The sequence below is a fragment of the Cebidichthys violaceus genome, unplaced genomic scaffold (genome assembly GCF_023349555.1).
Source record: "Cebidichthys violaceus isolate CVI_PGR_0920_01 unplaced genomic scaffold, fCebVio1.0.p SCAF_3, whole genome shotgun sequence".
In the NCBI taxonomy this organism is placed as follows: Eukaryota; Metazoa; Chordata; class Actinopteri; order Perciformes; family Stichaeidae; genus Cebidichthys; species Cebidichthys violaceus.
In genome coordinates, this window is record NW_027176483.1 from 7,983,547 (window position 1) to 7,997,087 (window position 13,541).

Here is a 13,541-nt window from a genome sequence, read left to right on the forward strand (position 1 = left end):
CAGCCTCGTCAAGTTTCATGAGCTGTGATTTCTATTTTATTTACATTTCTCCATATTTGTTGGTGTCGTCACAGGACAAACAAGCTGCTTCTTTTAAGAGTTTCTTGAGATGTATAAACTTAATTTTATTTATTCATTAGTTTAAGATTCACAGTTGTAAATAAACGCACACTGGAAAGGAATAACTTATGAAGAAATTGATGAATATGAGTACAGGTAAATAAGCCAGTTTATCTGCTGCATTACAAAACATCAGTTTGTCAGGTATTGTAGTTATACATGTTGCCACAAGAGGTCGGACTTGACAACTGGAAACATCATGAAATCACACCTGAGTTTGTTAAAGGGGTTATGTTGAATTATGATATGAATTTCTTTCCAGTAAGTCCAACATTTCTTAAAAAAGTCCAGAAATGACAGCATGTCATGCCAGTCAATCAGATCCAAAGTCATCCGCGTCATTCCCCTCGTCCTCCACGGTCCTATTGAGAGGAGGAGATTTCCTCTTACGCCTGTTAATGCACAGAAGTACAATGACTAAAGTTAAAGAACAACTTGATTTAAAGTAACACCGTGTATTAAACGCAGAAACTCAGGGGCAGTAGGTGAGTGGTCACCTCATCTCGTTCCGCAGTGAACTCAGTTGGCCGTGAAGCTGCTCGTTGGCCTCGATCTGCTCATCCATTTCTCTCTGCAGCTTCTTTTTGCTATGTTCCAGACGCTCGATCTCCTCCTCCGCCTCATCCATCTGCCTCTTCGCCGTCTTCAGTCTCTGAGTCAGCTGCAGAGTTCACAAAAGTGAGATATGATGAGTCACGAGTCATGTCCGCAGCGTCTGATAACTTATTTTTTCATCTCTGTGGTTAAAGACGTGTCTACCTGGTCTCTCTGGCTCTGCAGGTTGACGTGTTCCTCGTCTGTCTGCATCTTCATCTCCTTCACCTTGCGTTCCAGCTTGCGGTTGGCTTGTTGCAGGCTGTTGTTGTCTCTGAGAGGAAAAAGCACCAAGAGATCACGTCGCTGCTGCAGCTTCCTGTAACTCAACACCTTCCTAGAGTGTTTCAGACCGGAGATACTCTCACTCTTACAACCGCAGGGAAAGTGATATGAGTGGGTTCACTGCTCGACAGCTACCATCAAGTATCTGATGGGACCATTATCGAAAGTGTTATCCTGCGCTGGTAAATACAAGCTCTGTCCACATTTACTGTTTTGTTAGGAGACATAAAGGTCATTATTTAATGTGCAGGTGATCACCTCTCTTCGCCTTGCAACCTTTCCTCAAGTTCCTGGATGCGACTGTTAAGTTTGGAGACGAGTGAATCCTGGTTGGTCCTCTGCGATCCTTCCAGATGAGTCACTCTGCTCCTCAGGTCTTTATTCTGACAGAGGAAATGAAACAGAAGAATGCCATTCATTAGACAAAATGTAAAGGTACCCAGGGGAGCTTTTACTATAGAGCAATGTCAAAGAACAGGAGGACACGAATGGCGCAATACAAAGTCCAGCCAATGGTTTCGCATTATTCCACTCATCTACAAGAAATACAGCATTGTGCCAGAAACTTTGTTTGTTTACAAGAACATTTAGATGTCAGCAGAGAGTAATGATGCTAGATTATCTGTGCTGTTGAATGTCCTCCAGATTTGATGCCAGATGTCATGTCCCACTCTACCCAAGGTTATGTTTCTCTTATTTCCTGCCTCATGTGTTTCCCGCCTGTGCAATTTTAAATCAAAATATATGTACAGTAATGTAAGTACCCCTCTTCCAGCCACTGTGAATGGGGGGGTTACATCAGGAAGCGCATCTGATGCAAAACCTATGCCAAATCAAATATGCATATTATAAACCACATTTCCATACCGGATAGATTTTTTTGTCAAAAAACAAAGACTGTATTTGGTTTTCCAGGTGTTGCATGGAGTCAGAGGTCAGTACCTGTCTCTCCAGGCTCATCTTGTCACACTCCAGGTCCTGCCTGACTGCTTTTTCCTGCATCAGCTCACTCCTCATCTGATCCATCTGTCACAGAGAGGAGGAAAACAGTTTACCTTTCAGCAGTGGTGGAATATAACTAAGAACATTTACTAAAGTACTGTGCTTAAGTACAATTTTGAGACAATTGTACTTTGCCTGAGTATTTCCATTGCATACCACTTATACTTTTACTTCACTACATTTATCTGACAGCTATACTAACTAGACAATGAACACATTAAGGTTTTACAAAAAGCAGTTTCATGTAGAAACTCACAACAAGGTCTGTTGAGTAACCAGGTCATGATTTCTGACGTTGCTATTGAATTTTCCAAATGTATTTTTTTGGCGCTTTGAGAGCCACAAGCCGAGTGCCATATAGTCCCATTATATTGAAGAGAAGACTAACATGTCTATGGCCGATATCTCCAAAACTAGGCAACTCACACCAAAACAATCTAGATTGATAAATAGCACTACATGTAGGATGGCAAATCAGTATTTTTGATTTTGGGGTGAACTGTCTCTTTAAAGATTAGAACTCTGTTTCCTTTATGTCTTGTGACCTTGTCATAGTATGGGGGATTGTTTGTAGCTTGTTTCCTGTTTTATTTTGATAGTGTCATGTCTTGTTCTACTTCCTTCCTTTGTTTTATTCCCGCTTGTTTATTACCTCACCTGTGTTTCATTAGTTAATTAGTCCCTTGTGTATATAGTCGGTGTGGTTTCCCTTTTCTCAGATGTCAGGTCGTCTGCCTTAGTAGCTTTATTTCTACGTTCCAGCCTTGCTTTTAGTGTTTAGTTTTCTTCGGTGTTTGGTATCTACGGTTCGTGTTGGATTAACTTCTGTTACCGGCCTGTTTTGAATGCAACCTGTAAGTATTATCATTTTTTCGTCATAAACTAATTAAATTAAACTCTCCCTGTTGCCTCCTCATCTCTTCATTTGAGTCTAAACCTCTTAATCCCAGAGCTGTGACGGAGCTCTAATAAAAAAAAAGCCTCTTATCATGTTTCAGATATGAGTTGTTAGCAGATCAACTAAAGAGACATTTACCCTCTAAACTTCTCACTTAGCTTCATTTCAATAAGTGTTTGTCACTCAAAGAGGTTCAATTATCCCAGCTTTCATAAATGTCAACATGAATTAGATTATTTATTCCAATGTCTAACCATAGAGCTACAAATGGGCTTGAACTCTATGCATACTGTTTTCCATATTGACTGAAAACACAACCTTATTAAAAAGGACAGCACCCATTGACAGGCACTTTCAGGTTAAATTAAAAGTTTTCAGCTTAACTCCTAAAATCAGAGGAAATGCTGTCTGGTCTGAGCCGCCATATCTGATCTAAAGGCTTCTTTCCTCTCTAATAACATCCAGAGGCCCAGTGAAGGGAGTGTGAATAGCTGCTCACAATAGTTTGCTGTTTTTTTTGTGTCTTTGCACTGTGTTTTGTGTCAATTAGTCTGCACCACATTGCTCCCATGAATGGTGGCCTACTTCACAGGCAAACTGAGGACGTGAGGCTCTTATGACGCCATCAGAGAGGAAGAAACGTATATGAAGTCAGTGCGGTTCAGTCGTGTTTCAGGGCTGTAACAAAGTGAGCATTCTGAAATCTGAGTACTCTGCCCAAAATCTGTTTATAGTAAGAACAGATGTAGGGCTGGGTCTTCAAACTGAACAGTTGGGGGAAATTATGATTGTTGGCAAATGCAAAACGAGAGGGAGGGAGTGAACCTGCCTGCTCTTTGGTTTTGTCTAATCGTTCCATCAGGCGGTCAGCACTGCTGTGCTCGTCATTAAGATCCTCCTCTAGTTGGCTGATGCGTCCCTGAGAGAAGAGGAACATATGAAAAATGTGTCAAACCATTATCAAGTTAATATACTGCATTATGCTATAAAGCACAGAGGGCATGATGAATCCATGTCTTGAGGCTGTGGATAGAAAACCGACGGGTAAACAAAAAAAAGAAAGGGTATTGGGTACATGTAAACTGTGGAAATAATTGCAGTAAGGCAAAGATAATAACATCCTGAAAAACCTGTGTGATGTGTTCAGGTTTTAGTGTTTGACTCTGGGAAAGGGGGAAGAGTGAAAGACGATTCCTGAGAACACCCAGACGGGTCTGATAACTTTGTACAGTAAACATGAGCTTCCTCGGTCGATACGCAGTGTCAACAGTGATCACGCTGGTGTCGCCGTGTCATGTTTTGTCATCAGCAAGATAAACAGTGCTGAGCTGAGAGATGTTTGTTGCTGTGGCTCTTTTCAGTGCCCTTATAGTTCACAGGAAAAAGTGAGTGCAAATACTGGCACCTGAACCGATTCAAAGCATAATGATGAACTGAAGCATGTTGGGCACTCTCAGAGTGCTCTGAGAGTGAGCACAGTTCCTAATGGAAATCTCCAGATGATCATCAGTTTGGAATTGTAGCTTTTTAGCAAACATATATACAGACTATTATTATGCCAGGAAATGTTGCTGTTATTATCTAAACTTATTATGACTCCACTTTGGGAAGATTTAAAAGTGCGACTAAAGGATGAGATCTACTGTGAACTAGATATTTTATTCAATTTGCACAAGTTGCACAAGAATCTGTCAGATTCAGATTGTTTTCACCTGGTGAGTCTGTGTATGTCTTCATGGCATAATGTCCTGGAGACACTGACTGTAGCGGGAACTACCACAGAAGCAGTAATGAGTACTTTTCCAGGTGTTTATATGTCTGTCTTTGGATAGATTTTCTCACAGTGATAGCGTCACAACCGGGCAAGATGGAGTCAGAAAACTTAAGTGTCTAGTTGAGATCAAAATGAAGGTTGAGTTTGAAGATGGCTGTGGTCTGAGCAAGGCCGTCGGAAGTAGGGGGGTTGGAAGTCAAGCCCCTGGCCTGATTTGGCGTTGTGACTGGTGTGATACCACCTCAAGATGGTCTCTAGTTATTCTATTTATTTATCTTTTCATTCGTAAACAACAATTGATAAGTGTTCATGTCGATGGAGATGTTTCTTACTTTCTACATCCTGCACTGGGACAAAGTATACTTATTATCCGGATGCCTGTTTATGTTCTGACAGCATCTTAAAGAGGCACTCCGCTGATTATACCTTATATTCAGTTTACTAGCCATGGTTATTATTCAGACGGTGGAAATAGTTGTGTAGTGTCCTCTGTGGCTCTGGAGGGAAGTCTGAGAGGTCAGTTTGGACTTGGATACCACAGATTTATGACAAAAACCTTGCATTACAATGTGTTGACGGCCAGTCAGAGAAGGTCTAATGAAAGATGAAATTTAGGTCCCAGTGTTTTGACCCATACTAGGAACTTAAAGTCAAGATATCTCTGTCTTCTTTTTTTTAATCTGTCTCTTGCGAGTCCCCCAACACTATGGAAGTGCAATACTAAATCGCTGGAGTACATCTTACATTTCCTAAGTTGCTGAGACGTTTACCTCCATGAGTTTGACCTGACGCTCTCGCTCTCCCACCGTGGCTGCGTTCCTCTCCTCCAGCTCCTCCACCCTCTGCTCCAGCTGCCGGCCCCTCAGCTGGGCCTCCTGCTGCTCCCTGCGACACCGCCGCAAATCCTCCTCCAGAGGAAGCAGCTGAACTCATAACAGAACACAGAACAAACACACACTGTAAGATAAGGTAACATGCAGCATCTGCTATTAGGTAATGGTCCATCAATCTGACATTTGTGCACAAATGCAGATTTATTCAAGTCTTGTAACACATCTGTGACTACTTTTCTATCTCCGTGTAAACTCATACAAAAACTTGCATTGAAAATTAAAAAAATTGTTTTAAGATCCATTAAGAAGAAGAAGAAAAACAAACTCCTTTCCATCCTAGTGTAGACATTTAATTTTATTGGTTGGACTCAGGCAGTTGAAGCCACATGCTGGTGATTCAGAGAGACAATGAGGACCACACCTCTTCCTGAAGTTTTTTGGCTGCCTGACGGGATTTCTCCAGCTCTGCTCCCTTTTCCTGCAGCTGTCTCCGCAGCTCGTCCAACTCCCTCTGACTCCTCTCTCTGGCCTCATCAACCTGGTCCTGAAGTACCTCTGTAGACGCCTCGCACTCCTCCATAATGGTGTTCATCTGAGAGTAACAAAGTGTTTCTACAGTGAGATAAGTGGACCTCTTTGGATACAAGGACAAGACTATCCGAGCACAAGAAATATCACCTGTTGCGACTGATGACAGATTAAATAAAGGCCTAATAAATAGTTCAGGTACACCTCTCACCTTCCTCTGCAGTTGCTCCACAGTCCTGTCCTGCAGCCTCCTCTCATCCTCCAGCTCAGTTTTTGTCTTCCACAGCTCCTCTATTTGTTTCCTCTCCTCCTTGAGTTTCTCCTTCAGGTCCCTGTGCTCATGATTTAGCTTGGTCAGCTTACTCTGGGAAAGAAAAAAACAAAAGCAAACGGGGACAACTGTGAACTTCTAAGAGGCAGTTCATGGTTTAGAAACGTGTAAGGAGACGGGATGGCATGCAACAAAGTAAAAAGCAGTTATATGTGATGCATCTTAGACCACGAGGACACCACCAAGCGGTTTCTCTAAAGCTACCTGCACGTCCTCCAAGTGAGTGAGCAGCAAGTGGTTAGACTGACACATCTCCTCCTCATTCCTCCTCACATCCGTCAGCGCTTCCTCAACCTGCTGCTTTTCCCTCTGTGGAAACAATGAAAACAATGGCATATCCAAAGAAAATGGCAGAATAGAAGTAGAGAACTTCTATAAACAAAGTTAAGTAAATCCGTTGTCTCACCTCCAGCTGCCTTGCTCTCTGCTCCAGCAGTCTCTCTGTGGCGTTAGACTCCTCAACTGTCACACTCAGCTGATCCACCTTGTTGTGCAGCTCCTGCACCTTTCCTCTCAGCTGATCTCTGTCCTGGCTCAGTTCCTTCAACTGCACCTGAGCAGTGCCTCTCTCCTCCTCTGCTTCGGCCTTGTCTCGACCCAGCAGAGCACTGCACTGTGAGACAGGATGGAGGGGTAAACAATGAAAACATGTTTTAGCTTTTGGAAATAAAGAGAGATAGTAGAGATCCATTTCTTCACTGTTACCTCTTTGGCCATCTCTAAATCCCTGAGCAGCTTTTCAAGCTCATTTTCATATTCATCCTTCAGAGCGCCCATGTATGAGTCATGAGTCTCCACCTCCTCTTTGAGCGCCCCCTTCAGGGCGCAGAGCTCCCTCTCCCTGCGGTGCAGCACCTCCTCCTGCTCCTCCTTCACCTGTAGCATCTCCTGGAAGTCCACACGCAGCTGCGCCATATCCTGACAGACATCCATTAAGACACTACGTCACTACCTTGAGTCCCGTGAGGGAGCTTTACAGCTGCTGTTGATTTGTGTGTCTTGTTCATGTGGTTTAATTTACCTCCAGAAGGACTTCTTTATCTGTATTAATCACCTCCACCTTCTTGGCTTGGTCCAGCTCGTCGTGCATCTCAGAGAGCTGCTGCTGAAGGTCTTTCATCTCCGTCTTAGATCTCTCTCTCTCTGCCTTCATCTGGGTCAGCCTTACAACACGCACAAATATGCACGAAAGACAGAAATATGACAGATATATTTTAGAAGAAGAAAAGAAGACCGCTTCCCATGCTTCAAAGTTTTTAGAAAGGTGCTTGATAGGACTAGATAACAAAAAAAAGTATATCTGCACACTTAATCCAAATGGTATTTGACCCTGCTTTCAGTCAAATGACCTCCATCAGATCATACATCAGTTCACTTGAATAACCTTCAAGTATTAGCAGAAGCTTAGTAACAGAAAGTGGAGCATAGTATTTAGGTATTATACTTAGTTCTGCATTTAAAAACGTTTTCATTTGCAAACCTGTTGAACAAATAGTGTTCAAAATATATTTGATACACTTTGTTTTGCGACACTAGACTCATTTAAAGAAGTAGTTCAACATTACGAGCTAAACATTCATTTGCTTTCTTACCAAGAGTTAGATGACCACCACTCTCACATCGGCACGCTACATAAATATGAAGCTGATTAGCTTAGCTTAGCATAAAGCCTGGACACAGGGGGAAACCGCAAGCTAACAATAACAAAATCCACCTACCAGTACATCTAAAGCTTAATTGTTTATATCTCATTTGTTTAATCCACACAAAAAAGCATGTGCTGGATTAGGCCGGGTGCAGTGACTTCCTGAAGCCAAACAAGCGCTAGCCAATAACGGGCTAGTCTTTATTGGTTGAAATTTTGGGGGATTCAAATTAGACACCTTTCTTTTTGGAAGCCCTCATTAAGCTGATAAGACTTGCATATTTTTACATGGCAGTTTTTTTTTGTAAAGTTTGTGTACGACCCGAAGGTTAAATCCTTACTCCTGTTTGGTAGACTGAAGTTCGGCCTCGATCTCAACCAGTCTGCCGCTGAGTTTGCAAAGCTCCTCCTGACTGTTGGCCAACTCTTCCTGCAGTTTCTTCTTCTCTGTTCTGGCCTTTTCACAAGCCTTGGCTAGAGTCTTTTCATTCTGCACAACCAAAACAACATCATCGGTCACTGGAATAGGAAGTGAGTGTTTCAGAGGTGAATCAGCAGGATGGGACTACACTGACCTTAATCTCTGTTTCCAGTTTTTGCTTTAATTCAGACACTTCTTTCTCCAGCGTTGCCTGTTTGTGCTGCAAAAGCTTCACCTCAGCTGCATATTCCTACATGTGTGAAAAGGGAGACGCCCAACGGCATCGTTAGTTTCAGACAAAGAGGTTAAATCAGGCTGACTGGCAAACATCTCATCCCAACACACACTTTCTCCTCCTCCACACTTTCAGCAGCTTTCCTCTTGACCTTTTCAAGCAGCAGGGAGACTTTCTTCTGAGTGGTGGAGTCAACGTCAGCCGTCCTGAGAAGCAAGAAAAATATTTCACAAACACTCTAACAGTACTAACATGCGGTAATGATAATATCTGATTTAGTCAGTTGCTATACAAAGACATGGCAGTGCCAATGTCTCAGTGGCGTGACCCGCCCTAGGTACACAGTGGTTGTTTTTTTAAATAATAGCTCTGCTTCAGCACATATTTATCAAAAAGCCACTGATGGATCATAAAAACTTTCCATGTGAAGAAGTTATTTTATCAGTGGGAACAAGTACATGCTCTGCATTCCTGACTGCTGCCTGAGCACACACAGCTGGAGCAGAGCCTCCTTATCTGACTGCACTACATGATCACAACTACAAGCCAATCACCAAAAGGTGGCTGTAGGTTCAAAAAAGAGATTGTGTTAAAGAAAAACTTGTTTATTGGAACTTGCTTTAATTAATCTGTTAATTGGAAAGAGATTAATACACACTTGTATCTGTACGATAATATGAAGCTGCAGCCAGTTAGCGTTGCTTAGCACAAAGACTGGGTGCAGGGGGAAACAGCTAGCCTGGCTCTATCCAAAGGTAACACAATTTGCCTTCCAGCACATCTAAAGCTCACTAATTACCACATTATATCTTTATTTTACTCCTGATGGTTACTGCGCCCGGCCAAGAAATAGTTCAGAACATAACTCCTGTTTCTTTGTATGTATAAACAAAGAAAATTGAACATGTTAATTAGTGAGCTTTAGAGGTGCTGGTACGTTGATCTTGAAACCATAGTCTTTTTAAAAATAATTCTATTTAACTGTTATGTTATTTAGCTTTTTGTTAAATCTTACACTAATGGATTGCTTTGCCTCGTGTAAACCACTGTTTAAAAGGTACAAAACAAATAAAGTTGCCTTGCTCTTATACTAATCTAGCTGCAGCCTCTTGGCAAGAAAGCAACCAACCATTTTTCCACTGTCCTTTAACTTCCAACATCCTTTTACTAAATGCACTCGGGGCTGAGGGGCACTTACCCATCCTTGAGGTAAGTGAACAGCATTTGTTTTGCTGCTTCTTCAGGTGGGTCGACTGAGAGTTCTTGCTGTCCTTTCAGAAGATCAGGAGTCACCTGGTTAGGAGATATACAGCAAATAAATACACACTTTTAAATGGCAACTGTGCCTTGGCACACATCTCTTTTACCTGTGTATCTCTTTCATCGGATTCATCAGTCTGGTCACTAAATGACCCGGAGATGGAGGGTTTCTCTGCTCTGTGAAGTAATTTTGCAGCATGTGGAGACATCGTGTCGTTTCCATGATGTCCTTTAAGCAGTGGGCTGGGCTTGTTCTCCTCCCTTGGCAAAGGGGCTTCTCCGCCGAGGAGTCGAGCCCTGGCTGACCCCGGAGGATAAATCCCACCTGGGGTCTCGCCCCTGACGCCCTTCAGAGACGAGGCTCTGCTGGAGGAAGAGGAGGAGGACGAAGAGTCATAGTTTCGACTGCTGTCCACGCTGCGTGACCTTCGACACTGCTCTGGTTGCAACCTGTTCCTCGGGCCTCCCCTTCCCCTCCGCTGGCTGCTGTTGAACTGGCTTATTAGATTCCCAACAGATAAGAAGGACTCTGTGTCCACTGAGTTTGGGGACCTTGCAGGGACTTGTCCACCTGAATAAGGGGTCTTGTTCAAGGCCACCTCACTCTGGTCTCCCACTGGGCCCTCAGCAGGCAGAGGGATCCTGGGTTTGGTCACATTAGCAGTCTCAGGATGAACACCGGCGTTTAGCTGTCCAGGTCGAGCGAATAAAGCTGTTGAAGGAGGGACTAAGTTCATGTTATTACTTTCAGGGTCATAAGGTCTCAGTATCTCTGGGTGTTTCTGATAATGTAACAGGGAGGAGGTTGCAGTCCTCTGTGACTCAGAGGGAGAGGGTCTTTCCTCCACAGACCTCCTCACCATGCCAGGATTGTACCCCGCCTGGTGAGTGATAACTGAGACGTCCCGGTGGGTCTCCTGGCCAGAACTGTTCAGAACCACGTAGGGTTGGCCTTTGATCCCTTGGATCTGCACCCTGACACCAAACATGTTGTCCTGGCTGCCTCTGGGACTGTGTTGCTGCATGTAGCTCCTCTGCATCCTGACATCCGGAGAGCCGCTCAGCCTGTGAGACTCCATTGTGACTCTGGATTAACAGATGAACTGCCGAGAAAAAACAAACAGGCATGTTAAAAATGACACTGAAGGAAATTGGAGAATGATGCATCAGGTTGGTCAAGCGGAGGCTGGTGTTTACACAACATTGGAGCAGGGTCAGAGCCACACTGGGACACAATGACAGACATCGAGGGAGCTCCTCACACAGCTGCACTCAGCCGATATAAAGAGAATAAATGGACACTGACGAGTGCCAGATATTGCTGTGCAATGAAAACAGCTCCTTCTGTGTGCTCATGACAGTGTACTATTGTACGACTGCATGACGACTACAACTGGCCGGGGTCTCCGAGGTGTCGTCACCCACTTCATGGTATGACACTCGAGGAAAATGTTTGTCAACAAATATGTTACTGTGTGGCTGAAACACAAGAACACAGGCGGCGTTGTGCAGCAGACAAAACGGTTTCTTCTTAAGAGCACCATCCCCGAGTATGGTTGCTTCAATTAATAACCCAACAGATCAGAAAAATATATATAAGTACTACTTTTTAATAAGACACCCTTTACAAAGGGTTCTGTGATTGCTTTAATAATGTTAATACTTGATTGACGAATGCTTTATAGGTTAGTTGTAAGCCATTAACAAGAAAAATTTTGGGTTGCCAGGCTGTGCTAAAATCTTCCTCCAGCATGACACTCACTTTGTCCTTGAAGCAAACCATTGAATTATTCTGAATCAAAAGGAATGTCTGACCTCAGTTTAGAGGTGCTTTACAAGTTTGGGATCATTTTGATTGCCTCTCAACGGCTCTCAACATGGCGACGGCTTAGCCGGCGGCTCACATGTAATGGTGCTAACAGTGCAAACTACGCAAAAAGTGCTGCCAGAGCTGAGAGGGTGGGAACTCGATTCCACAACGATGCTAACTAGTGGGGCGCGCTCAAATACACAAACATGCACTAAAACGTTCTTGACGGCGGACCGGCAATGTCAAGAAAAGAACGAAGAAGCTCAGATTACAACAGAGAGAAAGAGACTCTGCTCAGGGAGACATTACTCCCCTATAGCTTTACATAAGTTGTTTGCTGCTATATTAATGCTCTTAATATCTAGTATAACACCTTTAAAACCTGAAAGGACAAAGTGTGTGGATTTTTTACAACCTGGCAACTCAAATGTTCTTATAAATAGCTTATAACTGTTCCATGAAACATTTGAAAATGATTTATAAACTATTAATAGCACCATTAACTACAGTTTAGAAAACATTTTATAAAGTGTCCTTTAGTAAAAAAAAAAAAAAAAAGGGACATATTTGTCCAAATCAAGTTCCCATGAATTTTGTCCATTATATTACAGGGATTTTCTTTTGCATCACACTTTTTTAGCTTATTCTCTTATCAAACGTATAAACTTCAAAGTTTCACTGTTCATGAGTGAGTCAGTTAACGTTAGACTGTGAGCAAGTAACTGTAACTGCAGATCTGCGCTTATCCGGTTTTACTTTAACAGCAGCGTTAAACTATAAGTCCAACGTGACAGTTTGTAAAAACATACAACGTCAACCTACATTCACATTAAGTTACGGTACATCTAGGAAACGTCAATCAGAAAGTCTATCACAACTTGAGCTTTACACTGACAGATGGAAAATAGCAGCAACCAACATTATGATGACCCTGAACTCACCACTGAGCCCCGCAGAGACACTGCAAGTCGCCGTAGAAGCAATATCGCGTTGTTTTAAGAAAACGTGCGTTATAAAGGCATCGATCTGAGCTGAAACTCACCCGCTGAGTCTTGAGTGTTGGTCAGAGTCCTCCTCCTCTTCTTCCTCCCTCCTGTTCTCTCACACCGTCCTGCCTCCGCCCGTGTCCCGCTCTGAGAGGCGTTCACTGCCTGCTCTGTGTCAGATATTCAATCCATATGATTGCTGATTCAAAGTGCTTAATACGACGAAATGTATTAATTTACAAGAAACTAATATTGAATAGAACAAAAGGACAATTTATCACACTGTACTATTGTGATCATTGTCCAATGAATGGTTTGAAGTGGGAAATATGACTAACGAAGACTGTTAAAGGTTTAAAGTTCCCATAACATTTTAAGGACACCTTAAGGAGACGAATGCAGATGTTTGTTGGTTAGTGTAGCCAGTGATGGAAGAAGCATTCAGATCTTTTTACAATGTATGAATAATCTGATACAACTAAAAGTCCTGCATTCAAAATAAATTAAAAGTACAAAAGTTCTAGCACCCAAATAAACTTACAGTAGATACATTAAAAGTGCTCATTATACAGATTGGGCCATGTCAGAATAATGCTTATTATACTATTGACTGTAATTATGGATGCATACATAGCTTTAATGTTGCAGCTGGTAGGCTTATTTTTTAACTACAGTATACTGCTAGCTTGTGAAGTTCTCTCGTTATCCATAATGATACATCATAATTTATTTGTTGATTGTGTTTTGTATTATTCATTTGAATATCTCAAGTAAGGTGATTGTAACCAAATAGTCAATGTAATGAAGCAAAAAGTAAAG

The 13,541-nt window shown here is 42.5% G+C and overlaps 1 protein-coding gene across 4 annotated transcripts; it reads right to left on the reverse strand.

Annotated features, from left to right (window-relative positions):
- Positions 1-143: 143 nt before the first annotated feature.
- Positions 144-12,866, reverse strand: LOC137881089 (cingulin-like protein 1). Of its 4 annotated transcripts, none has more exons than XM_068722827.1 (19): positions 12,779-12,866; positions 10,034-11,029; positions 9,865-9,932; positions 8,779-8,872; positions 8,586-8,681; positions 8,352-8,500; positions 7,387-7,528; positions 7,071-7,283; positions 6,772-6,978; positions 6,570-6,674; positions 6,246-6,398; positions 5,928-6,098; positions 5,444-5,596; positions 3,729-3,818; positions 1,942-2,025; positions 1,258-1,382; positions 880-988; positions 618-781; positions 144-512 (listed from the first exon to the last, which is right to left on the reverse strand). In XM_068722827.1, exons 2-19 carry the CDS (start codon positions 11,003-11,005, stop codon positions 434-436), a joined length of 3,174 nt encoding a protein of 1,057 aa, XP_068578928.1. In that variant the 5' UTR covers positions 11,006-11,029; positions 12,779-12,866; the 3' UTR covers positions 144-433. The 4 variants fall into 4 exon arrangements, with proteins under 4 accessions (XP_068578928.1, XP_068578926.1, XP_068578927.1 ...); XM_068722825.1 differs by having other exon boundaries at positions 9,865-9,959; XM_068722826.1 differs by lacking the exon at positions 12,779-12,866 and adding an exon at positions 12,678-12,764 and having other exon boundaries at positions 9,865-9,959.
- Between the last annotated feature and the right edge of the window lie 675 nt (positions 12,867-13,541).